Consider the following 27799-nt stretch of genomic DNA (forward strand, 5'->3'; position numbering starts at 1 on the left):
AATCTTTATGTTGAGCAATGCTCTTTAATAAATGTTTCACAAAGCATCAGAAATGTTTCAGAAGTGTTTTTGATAGGTAAAGATCGGTGACGGACATTTTTCTGCTGCTGGCTTGAATAAAGAAATATTCAGAAGTGCAATTTATGCTTGATTTTCTTTATAAATGTCCTCCATCATTAGAAAAATGCCACATAAACAGGTTAAAAACAACAGAAACGCAATTTTCATCAGAGTGGGTCTTTAAGGAATGGAATCATTTGCTATTGAGGACACACTAGCTGTGTTTCCATTACACATGTGCGCAAAACTTCATAGAAATTCTAGAAATATTGAAAAAACACACTTTTACAATTACACTGTTTCCATTAAATCAAATGCAAATAAATACAAACCAACTCACTCGACAAGTCATTCAAAAACATGGCGACATACTTTGACTTACAGCAGATACATTCAAGTTTCTGCCACAGCACTAGCGCTCATCATCTCTCCAAGGAGACGCTGGTGTCTTACTTAGGCCATGGAGCGGCAAGCTCCTCACATTTGGGAGCGGCTACGGATCAAACAATTTTGGAAAATTGTGGTTGGTGATTTAAAAGAGGCGCTTTGGATCCAACTATTCAGCATGACACAACGTTTGATGAGCTGTGTGATGCTGTAGGAGCTCCTGTGGGGGCGCTGTGTGGTGTCCATGGCAGCCATTGGTATCCGGTTGTTGGTCATGTGACTCATTTTAGTTTATAAAAGTGTTTCCATTGCAGTTTTGCGAAATATATCAATCTTGATACGTCTCAAAAACCACCTCTTCCAAACGCAAAAACGTTGTTTTTGATAAATGTGCGTTTTTTTTTTTTTGTCGAAATTGTGTTTCCATTAGGCAAATGTATGATCCCAAATGCAATTTGCACAATTAAATAGTCAATGGAAACGCAGCTAGTGTGAACTGACACCATGCCAGCTGGACCTTTATTACACAGCCGCAGTGAAAGGGCCGCGAATCAAGCTGTGAAGAATGCGGTGTCCGTCTGTTCACAACAATCTAAAACGACTGAAAAGAAACAAAGTGAGGTCAGAAGTATTTGACATTTTCTACTCAAATATGCCAGTTTTCCAGTGATTTGTACTAAAAGGTTTCTCAAAGAAATTTAGACTGGATATAAGAAAAAACAAACAAACAAACAAACAAACAAACAAACAAAGAATCCCAAAGAAAAACTGCAGAGAACCTAAAGGAACATAGAAATAAAAAAAAGTAGAACTGGTTTACCAGATGGAGCGCACGAGAAACCAGTACTAAGTTTTTATTTGTTCTATGTCTCTACAAAAAGAGACTGGAGAACTATTTAGAGGTTAATGAGTCTGCTGCCAGCGTGAGGGCCAGTCCTTTTCGATCCAGCTCTGCAGCAGTCGCAGCACGTCGATGCGCTGGTAAATGCGGCACAGTTCTGTGAGCTCGGTGACCGTCTTTTGGTTGTAGCGCAGCAGGAACTCCTGGGTGGGGCTGTGTGAGAACGAGCCCTGGGTCCTGTGCTCCAGCAGGGTCAGTTCATCATAGCTCATCCCCCAGCGACTCGCAAAGTTCTTCCAGTTTTTGATGGTGCAGTGGTTTGGGTCCAATTTCAGTCGCAGTATGTCCAGCAGGTCTTTGTCGTTCATGAGGTCACTGATCTTGGGAGGGGGTGCCGAGCAGCAGCATTTTTCACAGGGACTGCTAAACATCTGCAGCTCTTTGGGGCAGTCTGAGGTCAAAAATGACATGTTGGCTCAAAATCACAGCAGTTCAAGAGTTTTGACGATTTATGATTTATCTTCGTTCATGAGAGGAGCAGATTTACCTGGAGACGTAGATGTTGGGCAAGTGCAGTCTTCCAGATCTTCAACTGGCTGCAAGAAATTACACAGTACATTTAATTTCAAGAACTATAAAATCAATTATTTTAATCTATGAAGAAATTAAAGAGCAGGATGAAATGGAATAGAAAATTATGAATGTCATTATGAATGAATATTTTGGTAGCAGTTGCTCTGAATCCTGTGGTTTGAACATCAGCTACACATTTTACCTAGTAATGAAAAATGTCATGAGTTGTAGAAAAAAAACCTTTTTCTTTATCAAATGTCATGTAAAGATCTGAGGCATGAATGTGATTCTACCTCACAGAAACGTGTATTGTTTTCTTTTAAAACCTTCAAATATGTGAATTAAACAAAATAAACAAAAATCTAACAGAAATACAACAAAGATGAATTTTTAGAGCTTGCTCCACATTTTGACACTAAAACTGTTTCCACTGTATGTGCTGTCCTGCTTGCAGCACATCTTTAAGTCCCACACCATTGAAATGTTCATTAACCCTGGTGCTATCCTATGACCCCCCCTTGCATTGACGTGTTCTCCCTACCATGACAAAGGTGGATAAAGGTGGAAAGATTTCATGTAATCCACGGACACCAGTGAAGATCACAAATCATTGAAGAAAAAAGGTTCAGCGCACTGTCTAGTGGGTCTAGATCAGTGTTTTTCAACCTTTTTTGAGCCACGGCACACTTGGACCTTGACAAAAATCCCGCGGCACACCAGCATCCAAACAAAAAACAAAAAACAGAAATTCATGGTCTGTATTGATCGACAGCCCCCCCCCCCCCCCCCCCCCCGCAATCTCACGTGCATTTTTGTGATAATTGTGGCCGGAAAAGCAGGAAGTTGCGGCTGTTTTTTCTAAGAGATGAAATGAAAGTTAAATTAGAAAATTTAGAAACTGTTTGTTTGTTGTGGTTTCAAGGCGTTTCGCAAGGACAACTCATTGTGCGCTGGGACACTGGCCCTTAAAGCCAATGCATCATGGGAGATGTAGTGTGAAGACTGCCGAAAACTTGCAGAAAGACTCGCGTCTCTGAGCTTCATTGTATTGTCCACTTGTTTCACGGTCTGACACCGGACTCTGTGGAAAGCTACACCGCTAAAGAAGAGCTTTAGCTGGTATTTTTGTTAGAACTGAGCGACTTTATCAGCAGAATTAAGAACAAGGAAGTGAAGACTTTAAGCACTTCTGATTGGTCAGACTGATGACATGTGATTAAGCCTTCAAGAATGATTGGTGGAGACAGTTAAAGGGACGGGACTTTTCCGCAAACGTCATAGCTGCAGGTAAATCGCAGTAACGTCATTCTTATCAAAATTTCTTTAATAGAATTAAATAAACACAAAGAAAAAGTAATTTTAAGATCTTTTATATTCCTAACTACTCAGTGTTTTATCAGGGCCTGTTTGGATGAACAAAGAGCTGATATCCTGGAGATGGAAAATGTTTTTAGATCAGTTAATGATTAATGAGGGCAATTTCTCCACGGCACACTTGACCATCTCCCACGGCACACTAGTCAGCCGCGGCACACTGGTTGAAAAACACTGGTCTAGATGACCCAACTCCCAATGTTAAAGTGCCTAGGATAGCACAAGGGTTAGAAATTTGCCTCTGCGTCCTAGACCATTGGCCCGGATCGACCCCGCCCCCCTTCCCGTTTCTGAAAGCTTGGAGCATGGAGCTTGGGGTCCGGCCAGTGTAGTTTCTACGTCACAAATAAGCTCCATTTCCAAAAAAAAAACGTTTTTTTGTCTTCTCCTGATTTACAAAAGTTTAAATAAAGAAATACTCAGAAATGAAAATTTGACCCAAACCGTCTTTCTATATGTCGTCCATCATTAGAAAAATGCCATAAGAACATGTTAAAAACACCATTTTCATCAGAAGGAGTCTTTACATTTCTATAACTCAGTTCAATTGAGCTGAACTGATATGGACTGACTGTAGACTGCTGTTTGTCACATCTGGCTGACTATTAGAATCACCAATTAACCAATCAAGTTTGGGATTCATACACATCGACTAATTTACAACCGAGTGTGACGTCACCTATAGAAAGTAGTTTACTTCTAGCTTCAACCAAATGAAGTCAATTTAGACGCCATTTTTCACGAGTCAACATTACTATTACAACCACTCTTGCCAATCAGGAGTGAGCTTGTTAAAAGTCCAAACCAGAACTTCCAGGCTCATGAGAATTTGTTAACTAAACGTTTCGAAACGCTCAACATGGGGGCCAGTGGGCACCACATACTATCTAAGGGTATCTAAGGGTCCCGTTATTACTTGTGTTTACTAGCAATGAAAAAAATATATTATGAAAAAAAAAAGTATTCGCGAGAGCATGTTAAAAAAGCAAAAATGGTCATTTTGACAAATGATTATTTCTCAGTATTTCTCAATAAAGACTTGGTTTCTTGGGACCAGCAGATACTTCCTGTTTTGAAGGGGGAGGGGTCACTCAGTCCAGTTCTCATATACAATCAATGCTTCATCCATAACATTTTATTCAGTTTCATGTAGAATGCCCTTCTAGACATAATCCTTTGCATTAATAATTGTTATTACTGTAAATTAGTAAAAAATGTGAACTTGTTTTTTGCCTTATCTCCCTAGATTTGTATCTTTGCAGCAGTAAGCACTTGTGTTTTTAGGAGTTAAGCAAATTAAAACCTTTGATGTGGGCTCAATAAAATTGTATCTATTGTTATCTTGCTCCAAGGTTTCAAGAATGTTAAGAGAACGATTTGTCCTTCCTATCAGGAAACTAACAGGGCTTGGTTATCATCAGTTGTGATGAGAATAATAATTTGCATTGCATTTCACAAATAATCCTGACTTAAACAGTTTGTGTGAATTCCCTTTGCACTGTTGCTAATATACGCACAACAGGAAATGTACTGTCAGACGTTTTGCACAGCAGACTGACAACAGAAAAACCAATGTGGACGACCACAAATTCAAAGAAAACAGAAAAAGAGAGAGCCTCTGTCTATCATGGAAAACATTTTTTGTGGTAAAAAGGTTTTCTTTTTAGCATAAATTTAAACCTTTTCCAGAGAATATTTTCAATCATAAAACTTTGGACTAATCAATAACTTTCCAGTTCTTCCAAGTCAAAGAACAATAGTTGAATACATTTGATCATTACTACAAAATTAGAATGACGCAGAAAATATAAAGATATTTTTGTAAAACAGATTTAAAAAGCAACAAATTGCAGGATTTAAACATCTCAAACAGTCCTGAAGATTTTCTCCAAAATGCTTGGATGTGCAATTTCAACATAAATCTCATATGAGCCCTTTGACATGATGAACATTTTTACCAGAGCAGGAATACTGTAAGGATTTAAGTCTCTTCTTCTTTAGTTTCAGCTAACCACCCTTTTCCATACAGTTCACCTAAACGCAGCAACTATTTATGAAAATGCTGCCTATGAGCCATTGATGTTCACTCTGTTATCACAAAGCTCACAGCTGCAGAGGAAAGAGAGACCACATCCTGTACACTCATCGCTCAAATTAAAGAGTAATCACAGGCGCTTCATCTTTTCCAGACCTGCAGTAAGATGATGATGGGAACTGGCTGTTTGACCGTTAATAGACAAGTTGAGGGAAAATTGAAGAAGAATTCAAAGACACACTGAGCTAAATTGGCTTATCACACAACTATCATCTATTGCAGAGCATTAAAATTGTCTACAAAGATATGCAGACAATTCAGTTTTTTTTAATGAAACTGGTGTTTGTCTCCTTTTTCCTGCTATTCTTGTCTGAAATGCATATAAAGTAATTCTACCATATTTTCCCTTATAAGCCCTTAAAAGCCTTATAATCCGGAGCGCCTTAGAAATAGAATGATTCTGGTTGTGCTTACTGATGTGAAAGCGATTCTGAGAGGTGCACAGTGCTGTCTAAATGTTGGGTGTTATTGTAAAAACACTAACGTGGCTAATGTGTAGCAGACTTTGTTTTTTTACATATTACTAACAAGGTTGGGGGTTAGGATGGTCACATTAACATCTGTTTTGGCCATATCAGTCAGTTTTTTTATGTTTTGTTTTTATGTGTTGCACACAGGGTTAGGAATTGCAGGTACTGTGAATATGTTGACGCTTCGGACATGGCTAACGTGCAGTATGTAACGAACAAATTCTAGAATTACCGTAATTTTCGGATTATAAGCCGCTACTTTTATCACACGCTTTCAAACCTTCGGCTTATTCAAGGATGCGGCTAATTTATGCATTTTGCCGCTAGGGGCACTGGAGCAGAAAAGGTAAGCATGAGACAGGGGGAATGCAAGTTAAATGTAAATTCCCACTTTGAGAATGAATAGCCTGAACAGATAATCACTGGAAATTCAAAAAGAAGAGCAGATGCTTCTAGCTGTCAGTCAACTGAACTGTCACTCAGATAACTGACTGTAATTGTCAACTATCCATGAACCATAAACCTCTGGACTCTGAACAGTCTCAGGAAGAGGCTATGAGAGTAGCTGAATGCATACTCTCATTTCTGACATCAAGTCCATTCATTTTGACACACCCCCAAGCAACCAAAAAGCATGGAGGTCACTTCTGCTCTTAGACCCCTCAGTCATGGTGCAACAAAAAGAAACATCCACGCTCAGCCGCATCCCACAATCCCATGCTGCCATTAGACCCAACGTGCACGTGACCGCCACTACAATATGACGCAGCTTTCAAGTTAAAAGCAATCATTAAAAGCAGTATGAAAAAATCCACCATCACCAACGGGTCTGGAAAAGCCGGTCTGCTGCGAGACGGAGAGGATAGCGAAGGTCAGAAGGGAATTTGCCTCAGGATGAGAGTGACACTGACATCTACAACGAAGGAGAGACTGAGAGTGTGGCAAAGAATTTCTGACGCTATTCCAATCCGACACTGAGGAGGGAGACTTCCGTTGTTTCAGTGCACAGGAGGAAGATGAAGAAAGCTCTCAGTGACTTTTACGCTCATGTTTTTTAACCAGCCCTGTTACTACCTTATTGCTGCCGTGTCACAGGCACTGTTTGGAAAGAAAAGCTCAGGTATGTTATTCAAACTTTGAAAACTCTTTCTGTGTGCCATCTTTCTTTGTAAATATATCATGTGTTTACCTTTCCTGCAATTACTTTTTTCTTTCTTTCTTTCCTCTCCGCTGAAGGCGGATCTTCCTTCAGTTGTTCACTTCCCCGTTTGGACCCCCAGAACCTCCAGAGCGGGTTAATAAAGAATCATTCATCTTCTTCTGGGGGAAACCTTCTTTTATTACAGTGCTCTTTCACTCTGTATAACAAACATAAACACACTCCCCCAACACACTTTCACTGCTCTTGCTCTCACTCCCTCTTGCGCTGCACGCGCTCCCTCCCCCTTCTTACACATGCGCGCGCGGTTTCAGCACATACACATCCTCAATCTACATCACAGTGTGGTGACCTGGAGGTTAGCCCCACCTTTAGCCCCTAAGACTCTTGGGAAGTGGGGAATCGTGGGTGTAAAGTTCATCACCGTGACTGAGGTGGCTGTGAGCAGAAGTGACATCCATGCTGTTTGGCTGTTTGTGAGTGTGTTCAAATAAATAGGTTATAATGCCAGAAAGGAAAATATGTAATCTGCATTTGCTTTTCCCTCTCTGAGACTATTGGAGACGTGCATAACATATGCTGCAGCATAACGCACACTGCAACATGTATACGTGGGTGTATTCAGTTAATATGCAGGTGTGGCTCGTTTGTGTATAAAATAGTTTACCTTTTAAAAAATGAAAAGGGTGCGGCTTGTAGTCAGGTGCGTTCTATAGCCCGGAATTTACGATACTAAATGCACTTAATAAAGTTTGACCAACTGACAGACTTATCTCTGACTTTTTTGTCTTGCTTAATGTGCCTTGTAGTTTGGTGCACCTCATACTTTATATCACATACTTTTGAAAATAGACCATGCATTGAAGGTTTGCCTTATAATCTAGTGGACCCTATAGTGTGGAAATACGGTACATACTAAAACACACAAAATGTGCTCCTTTTTTATACATTTTTTTGGTGCCAATAACTGCACGACACACCTAGGTCTCATCTACTTCACTCTTACTTATCCTTGGCCGTAGTAAAAAATGTCTAGAAACATTTTGTTCTACCTGATGGTCTAACAACAGATGTTTCTGTATATTTAATTGGACCTTCCATCTTCACATCTTCAACCATTCACAGCAGATAGTTACTCTAACTGTGTCTGGTTCTGCTGGAGGTTTTCTTAACCTTCAATTTACAGTTTTTGTCTCCCTTTTTGCTTGCTTAGTATGGTAATTCTGCTAAAAATCCTTCATAGTAATCTGTAGCTTACTTGGTAGGTTTTCATTATTAAGTTAGGATAATCTTCTACTGACTTGAACTATAACAGCAGTAATTCATAAAGCAGGATGTTTTTGTTTTTTTATTGTAGCTTTTTGAGATATTTCTCTGTTGTGAGCCTGAGTTTTATATATAAACCTTTTCCTTATGCACCTCATTGTACAGTCATCCAGGGTCCCTAAGGATCAAAACGTTTTTTAAGGCGCTCACCTTCTAAATATGACATGACTTTCAAAACAGCTATGGTAACAGATCTTTTGTGCATGATAAAGTATTATATAAAGTTTGAGGAGATGCCACAAAGCGCAATCTGCCATTTTTGAAAATCCTTTTAGATTGCTGCTTCCTTTTTTAAATGTTCTTCATTGGAAAGCCTGATCTGATGGGTTGACAAAAGTTTACACATGTTTTAGTCTATGTGCAGGAAATTATGCAGAGGCTTGTGTGGGCACATGCTGCTCGTGGTTTTGGCCCCTGGCCCTCTTTAGCAAATCAGTGAGGAACTGACTCACCTGCCGTATCCTACTTTCTGGGGAGGGGTTCAGGTATCTGGAGGGCATGGAGCTCAGGTGCAGTGTTACAGCATCTGCTGAAGACAAAGACATTTTATGTAATTTATGTAATGTTATTTCATGCAAATACATCAAAATATAAATATATTACAGATTTTTTCCCATCAGTTTAGCATAATCATTCGTAGAAGAGAAAAATGTTTCTTAAAGTATGAATATTTCACAGAAGCAAATCCATCATTATGCTGGTAATTTTCACCTTTTATATGACATTAATTCAAGATTTTGCAAAGAAGGTTGTTTTGAGTTTCACTAACACAAAAACAGACCTCAAATTCAAAGATGCTTTACCAAAAAGGTGCAAAATCATCAAATCACTAAATCCAATGTTCTTTAGCTATTCAGCAAAAAATGTATCTGAAGCTGTAAATAATAATATAACTTTCAATTAAGTCCAAAAATTAAGTTCAGTGTGTATTTTGTCCTTTTTCTTTTTTTAGTTTTAACATTTTCATTCCTAATTTTCAGTAGAAAAACCAAGAAATGCTTTTAGGAAAACTAAAACAATTACTATCAGATCAAAGGACTGCATTTTTTGAATATTTGTCGCGTTTTTTGCATAGTTTGGCAGTGTTTGCGACTTATACTCAGGTGAGACAAATGTGATTACCTTTAAAATAAATAGACCCATGTGTTCATTATTTTCCCACTAACAACCACTAGAGGCCACTGTAGGTGTGTGCATCAGTATTTGCTACTGACAGCAAAGCAGAAGAAGAAGCGCCGCTCAGTCTTACACCGGACTTGTGGAATTGGTCAAAAGTGACACAAAGGATGAAGAGTTTAACACATTTAGTTATTATAAGTGACAAAAAAAGTTTTAACTTTTTAGCGTGTTCTTTATTTTATGGTCATCTTAGTAATAGTTCATAGCTTGCACTAATATATTGGATTCCTCATATTTTTCATGGAACTAAATACGGTTACGGTAGTGAAGCGTACAGATATTCAGTCTGTCTTTTTTAACTTTTCCGTCCGTTCTTGTTCCAAAAAAAAAATTATCCCAAAAGTATGACTTAAAGATTATTTTTTTTTGTCTTCTTTATTATGTCTCTTTTTGCATCTGGAACTTATAGTCTGAAAAATATGTTAGAAACAACTGGCTAGAAGGTTGTTACTGTAGAAAAAATATTAGATTTTCAAACCCTTTTCATCTCTAAATCAGATTTACAGCAGGAATATGGAAAGAATCGTTCCACGTGCGATTTGTGGAGAGGAGGGCTCTTTATTTACCGTGAGGATCCGTGACTTGGACAGGGTAATTGGTCTCCAAGGACTGTGGGAGACAGACAAAGACAAACATGACAATGTAACATGTGAACAGAGCTGAGGGGAAACCTGAGAAAGACAGGCATGTTTGCTTTGTTGAAGCCTCTTTAAAAAGCTTTATGTTCTGTCTCTTGGTAAGAGTGGCTCCACCGCTGATGAACAAAACCACTCTGTTCTGTGCTAAGACAGAGACGAGCCTGCTGAAACTTGTACTTCCATGAGCCCTTGGGCACTAGCAATCACAGCCCTGTGTGCTCAGTTATGGTACATTTCTCAGCAGATTACTGTAAGACTCTGACTCTTTTTAATTAAAAAAAATTATCACAAAGCAAACCGGACAGACAGCAAGTCAAGACAGCATTTAAATAAACAGAAGGCTGGAGGAAAGGATAAAGAAAAAAAGTTTTCTCACAATCTCTGCCACAAAGCTGGTGGTGTCTGTGTCCTCCACAGGCTCCGAGCTGCTTCTGCCTGCTCCAAACAACAAGCAAGGAGAGAGTCAGTCATTTGAACGACAGTTCAACTCTGTCCATTCCTAGAAAATGTCAAAGTCTCAACCACATGGACATGCTGAACAGCCACATGCTGGTACGAAAAGCAAACATGTCGATGTTCAGATCAGTGATGGGGCAAACAAAATATTGTTCATTTTGTGATGAAGAGATTTGCACATTAACTATTGTTGTGTGTTTTTCCTGCCAAAAAAAAAGTCCATAAGACTGCAGCCAAACAATGGAAATACTGTTCAGCACAAACAAAATGCTCACCAATCCAGAGCTGTTTGTCCGTGAAGGTATATTTTTAGCAAGAGGTTTTTCTCGGATGAGCTGGAACCGAAGCACAAAGACGGCTTTTCAGCTCCAGAAAATACCTGGACGGGGCCTTCGTCAGTCCACGTCACTAGAAAGCCATCTTATCCAAAGGGCTTCATATAAGGACCAGCTCTGGCCTTTCTTGAGTTACATGACAAGAAGGAATACTTTCACCTGAGCAGGAAACCAGCATCAAGATGAACTGATCCTACATGTAGCTTTCCACAAGCATTAAACTTGCATTCTTATGGAAAAAAACAGCTAGTTCTTAAGTTTGAAGCCTGGATTCTCGTCATGTCTCTTTAGAGAATATTGAGCTAATTTAGAACCTGGAAGCAGATATGATAAACCTCATTCAGTTTATCTGCAGATCTGTGAATCACAGACAGATCTCAACAGATCCCTGGAAAGACCTCAGACCTCTCAGTCCAGAAAAGCGCAGTGCTAGGAAAAGCTAAGATACTGCGCAGGACCCTCAAGCTCCCAGGCCTCTGGTAGAGGACCCGAGCTTGGAGGAGAAACCACCCGCATAGGACGAGAGTTTTTTTAAAATTTGTTTATATATATATATGTATCAATCCATATCTATCTATATTAAGCCTACACAATAAATCGTTGAATTTCTCGTTATCGCGATATCAAGCTGTGCAATACGCATATCGCAAAAGTTGGTGAAAATGTAGATAAATGGTTATCTTAAATGTGGTAAAACAATCTTATGGCAGCTTGAAGTATTTAACAAATCAAATTAATCCCTTTATGCATGTGATCAATCAGATGGAGCCCTTTTATGTTAGATGTTCGCCTCCTATGTAGACGAGGGTTATTTGGAGTCTAATTTAAGTTATGTTGACTCTTATTTAAATTAAACTGTTGCAGAGAAATGGAAAGAATGTTTTTAGTTGTTTTGCTATTTGTTCATGTATTGCAAGTTATCATTATCGCAATATTGACAACCAATATTGCAAATTGCAAGTTTTCCTCACATCGTGCAGCCCTAATCTATATCAAGGGTTTTTATTATTCTATTCTTTTCTTGCTATAAATAAGTGATCCCAGTCCCAGAGCAGGTACCGGTCCGTGGTTGATACTGGATAACAGAGAAAAAAAACATAACCTACATTTTTTTCCGCTTTATTTAAGGACTAAATCTAAAGGAGGTCTTATTTTAGAAACCACCGGATTCTCTCCACCACATTCGACTCATTCTTTACACATGTCAAGTTGCTCAATTACATGTTGAAAATACATCCACTGCTTCCTAAAGCGCCAAACGCTAAACTGAAACCCCCAAGCTAGCAAATAAAAAATGAAAAAACGTATTTGGAACGTTTCTTTCAGCAGAAAAGAGCCAGGGAGATAACAGAAGAGGAGCCTTTGACTTCAAAATAAAATAAATCTGCATTTAACAAACCAAAACCAAGAGTATTTACTCCACATATGGATGTATTGCCAGTTGTTCCCAGGCAATACTCAGCAACCAACTGACTCATGTTACGAAGTTGCTTCTAATAAAGTTGCTCATGTTTATGTCTATATTCAGAAAACACCTGCTTTTACCTGTCACACTTTTTAAAGTCGAACTAGTTTGAGTTGCCATCTTATATAGCTTCCAGTTATGGGTTAATGGAAAAATCTATATCACATTTTAATGGTTCCTACACTAACTGTAGTGTAGAGGTAAAGCGGTCGACCTCTGAATGGAATACTGGAGGTTTGGTTCTTGCCCTGCGCGCCATCCGTGTGGCATCTGAATGGAATCAATGTGTGTGCATGGCCGTTGTACAGGCCATTGCGTGACAATATTGTCTGACATTAAACCAATCACAGGACTGAAAAAGGTAGTAGACAACTGCTATAAAAAACCAGCATGTTGAGAACTACACCTGACAGGATCACATTCACTGCTTTCAACAGATGACGGACAGAAAAAATACTTTAAAAATTCTTAGAACTCCACTAAATTTAACTACAAAACTCTGCTTAATCAAAAAAACATTTTTAAAGATGTTTTAAAAAAGCCATATCTACTGTAAAAAAAGAACCTTTGCTTGCTGGAACCAAAACATTAACACAGTAAAGTCAGATCATACTTAAACACAAGTAAAACAGCAATATGTGAGGATTCTGTGGTTAAGTTAAATTTTTAATTTGAGTTTTTGGTCATGTTCTGAGTTGTCCCCTGTCAATCACTTCAGGTTGAAGTAAATCATCCACAGCTTCAAAATCAAAACTCAAAAACCAAACTAAACCACAGAATCCTCACAGAACAGGGTCTACCTCAAAGTTGGGTCACTTGTCTGCGTAAATAGAACTTTCCTAATGGCTATTGTCCACACAGGAACTCAACACTCATCCCATTATAAAAATGCTTCTCACCACCAGCCACAAAAGGTCAGCTACAGGGTAAACTGCCAAAAAGCGCGCCAGAATACAGAACCCCCATGTCCTAACAACAGGGGCTGCAACATGACGCTTCAGAGCCACGTGTAGCTCTTAGACTTGAAAATAATAGGTTAGCAAGTTAATTGACACAGGCTGTATTTTATTTTGTAAGTAACTAGAAAGTGCTGCTGTCTAATGTGAAATAAATCAAGTTTGTTAAGCATATAGAAAAGTACAACGTTGGTATAATTGAATCATCGTATATAATTAAAAGCTACATCTTACAAATAAAAGGCTTAATGGTCACAAAAAGTGGGGCTTTCCGGGTCTCGTTGGGTTTTGGTCTAAGAAAATGGTCCTAATGGCTCTTTTAGCACCTGGATTAGTAGGGATTTCTTATCACGGATCGACAGATTTTGAAATGGTTAATCCAAATAACAGCCCAGCACATTCCAGGACACAAACCAGCTCAATGTAAAGAGCCCACCATTTATGGTGTTAGGGAATATTGAATCCTATATAATCATTTTAACCATTTATATTATATTTGATACACACATTTCTGTGACTCCCATCTTATTAGCATGATCCAAACTGTCCTTAAAAACCCATTGCGTATATCTTTGTCCATGTTTTCTGCCCTGGAGTAAATCCATCCCACTAGGAGCAGTAATAGGGCCTTTCTTGGTCATTTCAAAACAGTTGTTCCATGAAACTTTAAAAACACCTTTACGCGGGAAAAGTTTAGCTCCGTTCCTAAACATTGGTGAGAATAACTCATCCTTTGTTTTTCCTTTTTTTGCTTGAAAGAATCCAAAATTTGTTGATAATTTTAATAGTTAATTCTTTATAATACAGTTACACCATGTTAAAAATGTGTGGATCAAATTTAAGACAGTGGGTAACTATGTCAATATGTCAATATTTGTGCATCTTAACTTAACAATGTGGAGAGTAAAAACTTACCAAATCACCCAACGTATCATAATTGATATTATCTATATCTAATAAAAAACAAGTTTTGTGGAGTTCATCAACTAAACTAAAACATTTTTAATTCCAAACCATTAGACTTTTCTGTCAATTCTTTGATGTAGTGGGCTTTGCAGGTAAAGGGATGACATTCCCTCTCTTGATCCCGTCCTGGGATTAGTGTGTAAGACGGAGGTTGGGCCTTTGTGGACAATTGTAGGACTTTTCATACAACTGGTGTTAACAAGGCTAGAAGATTATAATTTCTTCATGAATGTAATGTTAATTCTGTACTATGCCATTAAGGAGAGGTGGAGGTACCTTCTCTGAAATGTGAACTATGTACTCCTGATGTACAACATACAACAAATGAAACTGGCTCTGATCCTTGTTTTTCTTTAAAAGATTTCCTGTCACCAACTCTGTCAGACCACATGTAGGTCAGGGTTAGTCTGAATCCACAGTTAGTCACACATTACTTTCCTGTGGCTGTCTGAAGTAAGCAGACGGGTAAAGCCTGGAAAGACACTTTACTTTTTTTTACAGAACTAACTAACACATGTATAATGTCTGGAAGAAAATGCATCACTTTAAAAAGGTCGCATTTCCTTTTCCCTTCTTATGAATAAGTCTAAAATAATCAAAGATGTCATCAGGAATAAAAATGTAACAAAAAACTGACACCTCCTTTTACTGAATTCACTAAAAGGCCAATGACAACAGAATGTCCACAATATCAAATTCCACAAAATGTTTGTAACTCATAAACAACAAATTAATGATGGCTCAGTTGGTTGGGTTGACTGCTCAGTTGACTGTCATGCAGGAAACCTGGGCTTGCTTCCCAGGGCGTGCAATGAGCTTAATTTGGCGTGGGTCCTTTGGTATCTGGAAGGGCATCCGGCATAAAATCTCTACAAAGCCACCCGTGTGAATCAGTGAAAGCTGGTTCGCTGTAGCGACCCCTGATGGGATAAGCTGAAAGGTGAAGAACATGCACGTGTGTAAAAAACAAATATAAATTTTGTTTCATTAATTTGCCTTGAATCAACAGTTACAAGGAAGAGATCAGATCAAATAGTCGAATATCTGTTGAATTTCTTGCTTGACAGCACTCTATCAGCAAAGGATGTTGCACTTGTCAGTCACAACCTCAGAAAGTGACAACAGAGGGCCAATATTAGAACGCTAACTTTATTTTTTTGAGGATGGAAAACGGAACTGTGGCAGACAGAGAGCAAATTTCTAATGGGGTAAAAAAAGGTAATCCCCCCTCCTCTCCTCGCCGCAGCAGTAGACCCACGCAGACTAGCAGGAAATGTTGAGAAGTTGCTCTTTGCTTCCACTGCGATCTTATCTATGAGCAAATATTGCCAGCTTACTCACCTGGTTACCATTATAAACAGAGGAGGGGGCTTAGAATATCCTCGAATTACGTCAAAAAAGACTGTGGTGTGAAACACAGACCATTACTATGCCCACTACTGTTTCACTACTAAACAAAACAGATGACATCTATATCCTGTACAAAAATCAACAAACTGTTTTAAGGAAAATAAATGTGATTTTATCTGTTCAAAGAACAGATCATTTTGGGGTTAAACTGAGTTTTTCATATATACAAAATATACAATTTCTACCAACTCTAAAAGAGACCCACTTCAAGCTTCATGTCAAAATTAACATTTTAATAACGAAGGACAAATGCCATATTTCAATCTGCTTCATTAAAGGGAGAAGTCCTTCATTTGAAACAGAAGTTATAGCACTTTAACAGTGATTTATTTTATTAGCTAGTAATGTTGACTTTCGGTTCTCCATTAAGCTTTCGTGTGTATTTCTGTTAACTTTAACTTTTGTCTATTAATACATTTATTAGGTAATGTTGACAAACTTTGCTTTGCTATTCTTTATCCTAAATGAGCAGAACATTAGAACATTAAAAAACAATTACAGCTTGGTCTAAACTCAGATTGATCACAACAGTTTTATTTATTTACATTGAGTATTCTTATGGTTAGGGGTTAGCGGTTAGGGTTTTTTAGATTTGTCATTATGAATTGAGATAGTGGATATGTGTTTTAAAAGACAATCTGAACTGTGTACTACTCAGTCTTGTGGTCTGTGACAACACATCAAGTCTGATTTGATACAGAGTTGTGAAAACCAAAAAAATCTGTCTTTCAGAGTTGTGTTCAGCTGATTCATAGACATATCAGAGGAGAACATTAAAGCTTTGTGCAGGTTTTACTGGTCTGGTGAAAATTCTGTTTTTAATTCAGATACTGTCAGACTAAGGAAGCTCTGTGATCCTCTGCTTTTCTACAACAAAAATACACTCTTCAGTTTAATTTTTCCCTTTAAAAATAAAACAATACATTTTTAGACATAAAGCCAAGCAGCAAGTTATCCAAAGTAAGTCGAACCCCAGATCAGTTGAACATTGTTTCTCCCTCCCAGGGAATGCAGGAGCATGTAACTGCATGCTCTGGATAAAGTTCAAGAGATGAAATATAAACCACATCACAATTCATTGCTTAGGGGCCATAATTCCATGCAGGTGAACCAGTCTTTTCTCTATTCTGACCACCCAAGTCTGCCATGAAAGGATTAAGCAGTTTCTCAGCAGCCTACTGGGCCCGAGCTTTGTCGTGAGCCTGTTTCCACACATGAATGGAGGCGAATGGCATGCCAATACCTGACCCACACCACAGTGCTCTCTACAGATAAGTTACTTTAGAGGGTTATCACAGTTTTTAGTGTATTTGAGCTGCAATGGATTAGCCTGCTCTTTAAAGATTTAAGAACAAGTAATCAAAGTAAATAAAAATCACAAGCAATCAGCAAAGACTCAAAGAACAGCTTGGTGTTCACTCGTGCAGGGCCTTATGCTACGTTCACACTGCAGGGCTTAATGCTCAATTCGGATTTTTTGAAAAAATCTGATTTGTTTGCTAGACCGTTCACATTTCCAAGTAAATCCGAACTTTTGTGATCTCCAGTGTGACCGTGACACGACCCAAACGAGACCCGCATGCGCAGAAGCCAGAAGAATACTCAACGGTGAACGACGTCACTTGTTGTTTGCGGAGCAAACGTTAACAATGGATGTCAACAACAGTGTTGTCAAAAGCCGAGCTCTTTTTGTAATATTAAATTTATTTTCATGAAGGAGCAGCACATTTACAATCTTTTCATTTTAAGAAGGCATTGGAGTCGGGATCGTCTGTAACCACTGTACTGTAGTGGAAGAGGAATGTGTATGTGTTGGGGCCCACCCCCGCGTGTGTGTGTGTGTGTGTGTGCAAGCGCGTGCCGCGATAGAGAATAGGGGGGGGGGGGGGGGGGGGGGCAGTGTCGGCGCGCATTCATGTTGTGTGTTACGGAGGACGGAAAGAAAAGAAGGTTTCCCCCAGAATAAATGCTATGGACTCTTTATTAACCCGTTCTGGAGAATCTAAGGATCAGAACAGGGAGGAGGATGATCGCCTCGGGTCCCCCGCGCTTGAGCACGGTCGGAAAGGGGAGAAATAAAAAAAAGTTATCGCGGGAAAGGTTCAACACCACGCTCTGCCATTTAGCTGGAATTTTTTTCAAAAACCGCCCAGTTGCGATAAGAGCCCTGGAGTTTGGCTTGAAAAGAGCGATCAGCCCAAATATTAATCCAATCAGTGACCTCCCTTCCCTTACACTGACTGGTCTCAGCAGCATCGTCCACCATGGTTGATGTTTACGTTCTCGTTCCCGCCTACTTCAACGCAAAATGATGACGTTTGTTGCGTGTCGATGACGTACAGTTCGGAATCAAGTCGCCTGGCCGGTCAGACGGCGGTCGCACTTGAAAGGAACGGCTACAATTCGGAATCAGGACGGCAAACCCACGGGGCCTGGGTCGCAATTGAAAAGATCGGATCTGTGTCATTCAGACTGTCATGAAAAGATCGGAATTGGGCCGCTTAGGGGCAAAAAATTCGGAATTGGGTCGTTTCAGCCTGCAGTGTGAACGTAGCCAGCAACTTGAACTACATTATTATCAGGAAAAACACATTCAAACTTTCTTTTGTGGAAGCTTCAGTTTGACGAAAGTGAAGTTCATAGATAAAAATTGGTGGAATTTTAGGATAAAGTCTGAAAACACAAGAATAAATCTGTTAGTAACGGGTTAAAAAAAATTGCAAACACTGACCAAATTCACATCTACCTGATATTATCCATATTATCAGTCCTGTAATAGTAATTATCAGAATTAGCTGATGTAAACTGACTTGATATTGAAGCAGAGACAAAGCCACCAAAAGAGCTGTTATCACTGCGGAGGTGTTTGAGTCACAGAAACATACATTAAAGTGGGTGTTTGCTCTGGTTGGAAAGCAGAAGTGATGCATGGGGAGCATTTAAATAAGTCAAAAGGTTAGAGAGACTTGAAATTATTTGCTTGATTAAAATCTAAGGTTTAGATGTGGATGCTGGTTACAGGAATTGAACAGTATAAAATACAAAATTATAATCACTGGGTGATATTAATTGCTCACCATTGATATGGTAATAGTTCATTCCCTCCAGGAATTGAACCCTGGATTCCTGCATGGCAGCCTTCCACCTCAACCACCGAGCTACCCAGCCACCATAGACCAGGAAAGTCAGTTTGTTTTGTCAGGTCCACTTGCTTAGTCTGGATAGAGTCCAGATTTTGGTTTTTTTTCCGCTTGGTTTACTGTACTTTTAAGTATGTGGAATAAAAATTTGTAAACAGAGAGATGTGTGAGGATGGCTGCACTTGGAGCAGCTTTAGGAAAGAAATCATGGAGGTCTTTTGGGACGATAATTATTTAGTTACTTTTAGAAATGTTTAAAAATACAAAAAGGGGTTTATACAAATATACACCTTGTGTGTCAGAAGATTCACAACCCCCTATTGAAACTGTAAAATCTGTCCAATACAAGAGACCTTCAGTCTTATCTGTTTGCTCAGCTGCTAGACAGGACAAGTTAAATAAAATAAAAAAAGTTTTAAAAAAACATTTTGAATTTTGAAAGCATCTGTTGTTGATGTGATGAAGCCCCGGCTGTGGAGTTGTTGGACTCCCCTATGACTATTAGACTAAAAGTTAACTGGACCATAAGGATTTGCTACATGCTTCTCAGACCAATACCTGGATTGGTCTTTTTTACACTTTAATGGAGACCACCTCTTTGGACAGAGCTAAGTCTGCTTATTTGGTCTGGAGCAGAACAACATACTTGGTCCAAACAAATATGGAAAACAAACTGATCCCTTTCAACCAAACTATGTTGAAGTGTACTTGGGCAAGACACTGAACCCCCAATTGCTCTTGGTGGTAATAGGTTGGCGTCAGTGTTTGGCAGCGGGGATGGATCATTGTGCGACTGTAGGAGTGCATGGGTGAATGGAACTGTGACTGTTGAGTGCTTTGAGCCTTCTAAAAAGGTAGTAAAATGCTATATAACAATGCACCATTTACCATCTAATTTACCAATCAAAAGCACAGCTTCCATTATAAATCAAGTTCTATTTTGAACATGAAATGACACCAAAGTTGATAAAAACTCACCTCAGTACACACTCACAGGTTACAACCTATACCGACCAATAACTTAAACCAAAAAAAATGTTAGAATGATTTTCAACAAGCTTTTTAAACATTTCTTTGGCCTCTAACAGTACAGTTGAAACCAGTTATTTACATACGCCACAGAAAAACACACATTTTTTTCTCACCGTCAGACATGAATTACAAGAAAATATTTCCTGTTTTAGGTCAATTACAATTAACGAAATTGTTTTACTTTTATCAAAGTGAAAAGTTTACATACTTTTCATTAGTATTTGTGCAAACTCACAAATATTTTCAAATATCCTGACTGATTTATTTTTTACTGTCCCATGATGTTTTACAAACAAGCAAGTGTGTTTCAAATGTGCCCTAATATATATTCATAAGTGTGTTTCAAATGAACTCGAATGCTGTCAATAAACACATCAGAAGCTTCCAAAGAGATGAGAACATCATCTGGGGTTTCCCAAATTGTTTAAAGGCATAGTGATCTTAGCGTAGGTAAACTTTTGACATTGACAAAAGTAATAAAAACCTGTCTAAAAAAACTCTAGTTATTACTCTGACATTTAGCAAATAAAAATAATTGTGTTAATTGTAATTGACCTAGAACAGGAAAAGTTTACTTTTATGTCATGTCTCACAGTGAGAAAAAATAGCATATCTGTGTTTTTATGTGGTGTCTGTAAACATGTGGTTACAACTGTATAATAGGGTTGTGCCGATGGACAATACCATTGTCCATCGTGATGGGTGACTGACCTCACGATGGAGAGACACTATCGGGATGCCACCCCCCCCACGCTGCGAGTCGACACCATAAACCGCGCTTACATGTGCGAAATATCTTGATCAGATCAATGGTCGGATTAGAATCCAACCGTGTACAATGGCCCAGAAAAACTTTTTCCGTTTATAACAAATGTTCAAATGGGGCACACATTCGGTCGGAATAAATCATTCGCACATGCGCAGTAGTGTTTGAAATACCGGAAGGGGAAATGAGTTCCGCTGAGAAGCTACATACATAGTACATAATAATTGTATAAAAACGAAAAATTACAAATAGCCGCCCCCCGCCCCGACGATTTCATCGTCTACCCGATGGTTTACTGCAAACATCGTCAACTGCCAATTTAAGGGACATCGCCCCACCCTACTGTATAAGTAACATGCCTTCACTCTGACACCTGAACTTTTCTACGCAGCTGTTGCACAATAAAGACCTGTTTGATTTATATCCTCATTCCAACTCAGCTGTTAAATCAAACAGTCCCCTTCTAGGGGCGAAGAAATCCCACACTTGTGTACCTATTTATACACCAACAAAGAACAAAAAACTGTATAACCAGAGGAGCTCCTTATGTTAAAAACATTTGATGTGCAAGATGCAATCTGAAAAAACATTGCATCATTCATAGCAACGGTGACAGATGATACAGCGGTTTGTGGGTGTTTTTTTGCAGTACATTCCCAACTAATGTTGCAAACTCACAAAGTTGTTGCATCAGAAACATGAAAGTCAGACTGAGAACAAAAAAAAAAACAAAAACAAAAAAACTGGAGACAAACTCTCGAGTCTGTACGCTCCACTGTGTAAAAACTAGATTTATGTATTGATATCCTTTATGTCTGGCCACAGGAAAGTGGCTCCAAACATACAGACACATTAGTTTGAATGGATAGAATGGACACACAAATCTCTGGCTTGATGCAATATAAAATGTTACACAATAAAAGTCTTAGTTAGCAGGAATAATTCAAAAAACAATAGAAATGCTTCATTAAGGATGTTATTTCTTTGTATAACAGGATACTGTCAGCATCATCTGACTGATGTTACACCATTTCTTCATACTTTCACTCCAACATTACCACAGATCAGAAACATAATAGAAATTAGAAAGTAGTTTTTTTTTACGAACACAGTAAGAGGCATTGAAGACACTTCAAAGGGACCAGACCAATCGCTGTTATGCATAAACACAAAGCAGGAAGTGAAAGTCTTGAAACCACATCAACAGTAGATTGTCATGAGTTTCTCTGGTCACCTCTCAGCCTTGTTAGCAGATCGGTCTAGTCATTAGTAGCTGTTGACTCAGTGTTTTATTAGGAAATTATGAAGGTAGTCCTTTCTCGGTCTGAACCATCTTAAAAGCTTTGAGATCAACGGTCCTGCATGAAAGTCATTTATAAAAAACTTACTTAAAAAGTGTGAATTTTTTTTCTATTTTAAAAGTTCCTAAAAAAAACAAAGTTGATGAGAGGATTGCGACTCAGTTAGCAACATTTCCCTGGTGCGTGACTGTGTGCAGATTGAATCTTTGCATTAAAGATCCACTCTTATGAAAAGTGTTTTTTTGGTGTTTTTAACATTCTTGTGGCATTTTTCTGATGACTGAGGACATATATAAAGTAAATTAAGCTCAAAATTGCATTTTGGAGACATTGCCGTTTGCATTTGTGACGTTGAAAATACGCTGGGGTGGCCACAAGCTCCCTGCTCTGAGGGAGGGGAATTGGGGGGCGGGGCTGACAACAGTCCTGCCCACAGCTCAGAGGCAAATTTGTAATGAACTCCAGCTGCTCTGCAGAAATAATAATGTCCTAGAAAACAGCACAGGTATTTTTTAATTTGGCTAAAAATGGCATAATTATAATTTAAACAAAAAACACTGGGAAGGAACACTTTGACAATAAATCAAAAGATGATCGGAGTAAGACTTTAAGAGGGATGAAAGGGAAAAGGCTCTATGGTTATGTGTAAAATGGCAAAGAAAGGCTTGCCTGAGGTTCTGCCTGCAGCTCTTGAACAGCAAACTTCACTCTTTTTAGTCTTCCACTTTTTCCTCTTTATTTTTCCACTCCTCTCTTCAGCAAATCTTCAGCCTTCATCTAACCCTTGTCCATTGCATCTACCCCTCTCACACCAACCACCCACATGTCATCTTTCGTCACACTACAGGTGAAAATAAGGACAATTTTACAAGTGGCAAAGTTTTGTTGTTTTTAATGCTCAGTTCTGTCACCCATAAAAATACAAACGGATAGGTGTGAATACCACTGTGTGACTGTGCAGCTGTGGCTTTCCTGGGCACTGGTGCAAACGCATATGCATATTTAGTTAAAAAAGGTTAGTACTACTGTGACTAATAAGCTGTGTGGGAAAAAGTCCAAACAACTACACACAGAAATGCAGTGAAGTCACTTTGAGACCATCATGAACATTAAACTCCGCTCCCCGAGAACTGCAGTAAATTACAGATCAGTGACGGTTATGGGAATGACATTGTATTTATGGATCACACAGGATTCCAGGCAAACAGAAATTAACCTCCCATGTTTCTAAACACGTCTTTTTATCCAGAGTCACACGTTTGAAAGCGGTTTCACTAAGTAAAAGCCGCACGGTGTTGGCATTGAAATCTGGGGAAACACATGTAAAACATTCTTAAATCCAATTTTCATTTTTCAAAAAAGGCGATAAGGATTACACGGACCCATCTCATCCATTATTCAGTAAATTAAAAGTACAAACATACTGTAATTTCCCATTTGAAAGCTCCCTGTCTTAAACTTTAGTTGTTTTAAAGCAGCTCTGTTCATTTGTACAGAAAAAAGATTAAACCTACATCAAGCCTGTTTAGGTATAAACTTTGTTGAATCATTTCACGGTTTCGCTTGTGCATCCTGTTTTTTTTTTTAACAAATTGACTAAGTTTCCTGAGGTTGAAATAAATAGTCTGTAATAGGGCTGCACGATATGAGGAAAACTTGCGATATGCGATATTAGTGATCAATATTGCGATAACGATAAATTTGCGGTAAATAAACAAATAGAAAAATAAACAAAAACATCATTCCAATTTCATTGCAACAGTTTAAAAATTATACTCCAAATGACCCTCATCGACATGGGGGACAAACGTCAGGGTGGCTAACCCTGGTCCTCAAGAGCCTCAACCCTGTCTGTTTTCCAATTCTCCCTAGACTGCTCGATAATGATAACCAAAATCAGGTGTGTTCAGTCAATCAGGATGTGAAATCACTTGAGTCAGCCAATCAACAGCAAGCTGGTTAAGGAGAGCTGGAAAACAGGCAGGGTTGAGGCTCTTCAGGACCAGGGTTAACATAATAGGCCTCCATCTGATTGGTCAACAATGGGAAGGCGTCCATCTGATTGGTCAAAGCATAAAGGGATTTATTTCATTCGTTAAATGCTTCAAGCTGCTAGAAGATTGTTTTAACACATTTTGGGTTTGCGATTTATTGCGATATTCGCCGTCTTTTGCGATATGCATATTGCAGAGCTGGATATTGCGATAACGATAAATTTGCGGTATATTGTGCAGGCCTAGTCTGTAAGAAGCTTTAGTCGAAATATCACAAATAAACAGTGCAACATATTCATCGTTACCAGCTGCTGCTTTTATGTATGTTAGCGTTTTTATGTAATGAAAACTTGAATGTGTTTTATTGTATTTTTTAGCATGTAAACATGTCAAATATGATCATAAATCGACATTCCCCATGGTTAATATACTGAATAAATATAAAAAATGAAATAAAACGGGTCTGGAAGTCATCTAAACTGCATTTCTTATTTCCTTTAATGATTTAGCGACATATGTTAGAGCAGATGACATAAGCTCCGACTTCTATGGGACGTAAACAGACAAAGACCAGTAACAGAAAGTGAATGGATCCTGTCATTTGAAACTCTTTGCATTGATACTCCTCTCTACTTTTGTAGCTCAAATGAGTCGTTGAAACACTGAGAGGCGTTTAAAATATTTTGTAGCAGTCAGATCTGTGTATCTGATGTCCTGGCTCCACTGAGAAGTGTTCCACACGCGCTCATCCATCATCTATCACTACAAAGTCAGTTCCTTTACCTTGGATATGAGAAAAAGGAATTTAAGCGGTCCGGGGCAGCAGTGGGAAAAGTCCCCCAATCATAAAAGCTCATATTTTAGGATTAATTCCTCTAATCTATATAAAGACTTCAAGCAAAACTAATCTGTATTTGTCTGTCGTAGTTTTATATTTAGGGTTTTTAAGGCATAATTTAAATAAACATTCTTTCTAATGAATGTAAAGGTAAATAAAAGGGTTTAAAAAGGTATTTTTGTGGGAAAAACGCAAACTAAGGTTCACTGCTACTGAATCGCACCAAAACGTCCTTCTAATCCAACTAACCCGATTGTTGCTTTCATTCTCTGTGCACTAACACTTCATCAGTGCAAACCCTAGTTTAAATCATTTTTTAAACATGGTTTTGACATTTTTACCAGACTCCCCGGAAAAGAGAAGATCTTTCTGCTCCACCACCTACACGTAAAACTAACATACCACAACTGCAAAAGAACAAAACCTAATGACTTAATTCCTGGAAAGGTCCCCTTTTGCGTCACTGTATATTCATATTGGCTACTCCTCCAACAGTCAACAACAATTTTAACCCACCTAACGGTTGATCACCAGCATCAACTCATTTATGGGAGACATATTACACTTGAACTAATGTCAGGAGCTCAAGGGGATGGTGTTTGTACAACACAGTCCCTAAAAAAAATAAACGCAAGTGAAAGTAATCGTTCTACCTGTTGAAATGACTCGCTACTACTTAGTCATGTTGTTATGTTGTGTTTCAGTATTTAAATTTAACCAAGTTTTGTTGATGCAAGCCTTTCCAAAGTATGTCAAAAGCAAAACTAAAAAAAAAAAAAAAGATAATTCACTAAAAAATGATTACAGCTCCAGATCTGTGTACGTTATTGAGTTAAAGACAAGCTGAATAAGACAGGTTGGGAAAATTGTTGAAAACTTTTTTCTCGTTTGTAATCTGTTAGCAGATCTGCATGTTTTCCACGTGCATGTGTGGGATTTCTCCGGGGACTCCGGCTTCCTCCCACCGTCCAAAAACCTGCTTCATAGGTTTATTGGTTACTATAAATAAACGTATCTTTAAATACAGAAGCAGTAAACCCAAATTGTAAAAAAAAAAGCATTAGTACGTATGCTTCACATTAAGATAAGCGGATGTCTCCAGCTTCCTCCTTATAGTAGAAACTGTGTCGATCCAATCAACATATTTGCAGGAAACAACACAACTGTCAAAACTTGACTCATAAGTGTATGCATGCATCTAAAGTTTATATCTTAATAGATGCAAAGAAAAGTTGCATATTTTTTTAAATGAAGACTGATTCCATGAAAAAGCGTCGAGCTGTAGTTAACAAGTTCAAACTGATCCAGCTATTAGGTGATGAAAAAACGCTTCCTGTTCATTAAACTGAAACACAGACGTGTTGCAAAAGGTCCTGCTCTGCAATGATGTCATTTTTGTTTCTGAAGCTGCAAAAGTAAACATCCAGATGTTTGATTTAGTCTCATCAACTCTCACTGTGTCTTAGCAAAAAGTAGTGGATTTAAATGTACTACAAGCATACCCAGTGTGTACTAAACGTGAGGCAGTATACTAGAAGTTTACTTTACTGACTATCTTTATATTGTAAACTTAAAATGTTTCAGTGTAGTCTGAAGAAGTATTTACTTATTATACTTCCTTCACTAAATGAACCTGACTAGTATACTGGTACTAGCTATACTTATACTCAAGTATACTTATTAAGTTAGACTTCAAGTGTACTACTTTTTGTGCACAAAAACAAAAAACAAAACACACACACACTTAGTTTCAGGGCAAAGTTGAGTCATCAGGATTACTCTTTACTACAATTATTTATCATTTTTAATGATAATACATGTTTTTTATAAGGATACTTTTTGGTTGAAATGAACTTTATTACTTCAACAACTAAAAATTTCGAGCACATTTGTCTATTTGTAACTCTTGTGCTTATTTTCATTTTGTTTTTGAATAAAAAAAGTTAACTTCGAATACCTAAAGTAAGAAAAAGTTAAAGATAATCTATGCAATCTAAAAAGAAGTCTAAAAAGAACTGAGGAGATTTTTGGTTCTATGGTCTGCAGGTGACGCTGAGTGTGAGCGCGTGGCACTCACCGCATCGTCCGGCTTTACACGCCATCAAGGTGCTCATGGTCGAGGCTCGTGCGCGTCGGGACGTAGGAAGAATTATTAAAGTGCGTTGAAGGGAAGAAAAGAGCAACAACTATCAGACATCCTCCGCTGGGAACTCTGCTCAGGGTTCGGCGCCTTCTCGCCCGCCGCGGAGTCTCCTACGAATGAGACACCTGAGTGATGACGACGACGGCCTCAATGAATGCCGCCTTCAGGGGCGACTCGTTCATTACGACACTACCACACGCAGGAAAAACTACTACACGCAGGAAGACAGAGTGCTCTGATAGTGACAGTCAGTGGCGGTTCTACCCTGAATTACTCCCCGGGCGAGACCCTCCTCTGGCGCCCCCCCCCCCCCCCCCCCCCCCCATCAAACACAAATAAATAATCTAAAATAAATATTATAAACTACAAATCACACTAATAACACACTAGAATAAATGTAACTGCAGCACTAAGAACAGAAAACACTAACTAAAACCTAACCTTTGTGGCCTTCCTTTTGCAAGCTTGTCAATAACGTCATCATATGAAATCTGCTCCCCTACTGAATGATTGATACTAACAACAGCAGGTTAGTGAGTTGCTCCTGAGACATTGGTGACCTCAGGTATGACTTGATCAACTGGAGTTTTGAAAAGCTAACAGCAGCAGCAGCAGCAGCAGCAGCAGCAGCAGCAGCAGCAGCAGCAGCAGCAGCAGCAGCAGCAGCAGCAGCAGCAGCATGCTACCATCACAGCTCATTTAACATTATGAACTAATATACAACAGTAAAACACAAAAAAAACGTTGTGTTACAGCAGAGCAGACAGACACACGAATCATAACTAATGTTACAAGTTAAGGCAGAGCAAACATTTAAGAATAAATATCTTAAAAATGACGTTATTTGCAATATTTGGGCCTACTTCAGTTTTGGTCATGATAGACCAAACAAGAG

The 27799-nt window shown here is 38.6% G+C and overlaps 1 protein-coding gene across 2 annotated transcripts; it reads right to left on the minus strand.

The window, feature by feature from the left end:
* Nucleotides 1-4: 4 nt before the first annotated feature.
* Nucleotides 5-27063, minus strand: edaradd (EDAR-associated death domain). Of its 2 annotated transcripts, none has more exons than XM_004077212.5 (6): nucleotides 26839-27063; nucleotides 10479-10537; nucleotides 10031-10073; nucleotides 8738-8811; nucleotides 1836-1884; nucleotides 5-1739 (listed from the first exon to the last, which is right to left on the minus strand). In XM_004077212.5, exons 1-6 carry the CDS (start codon nucleotides 26873-26875, stop codon nucleotides 1351-1353), a joined length of 651 nt encoding a protein of 216 aa, XP_004077260.1. In that variant the 5' UTR covers nucleotides 26876-27063; the 3' UTR covers nucleotides 5-1350. The 2 variants fall into 2 exon arrangements, with proteins under 2 accessions (XP_004077260.1, XP_011482446.1); XM_011484144.4 differs by having other exon boundaries at nucleotides 8738-8814; nucleotides 26839-27031.
* Between the last annotated feature and the right edge of the window lie 736 nt (nucleotides 27064-27799).

The sequence above is a fragment of the Oryzias latipes genome, chromosome 15 (assembly GCF_053564925.1).
Source record: "Oryzias latipes strain Hd-rR chromosome 15, Olatipes_Hd-rR_3.1".
Classification (NCBI taxonomy): domain Eukaryota; kingdom Metazoa; phylum Chordata; class Actinopteri; order Beloniformes; family Adrianichthyidae; genus Oryzias; species Oryzias latipes.

Excerpts from the sequence above, each read along its gene's own strand:
- edaradd (XM_011484144.4), bottom strand. The coding sequence starts at position 26,875 with ATGAGCACCTTGATGGCGTGTAAAGCCGGACGATGCG. Across the intron at positions 10,074-10,478 it reads CCAGCTTTGTGGCAGAGATT|TCCTTGGAGACCAATTACCC; the intron begins GTGAGAAAACTT and ends TGTCTCCCACAG. Across the intron at positions 8,815-10,030 it reads CCAAGTCACGGATCCTCACG|CAGATGCTGTAACACTGCAC; the intron begins GTAAATAAAGAG and ends CTTTGTCTTCAG.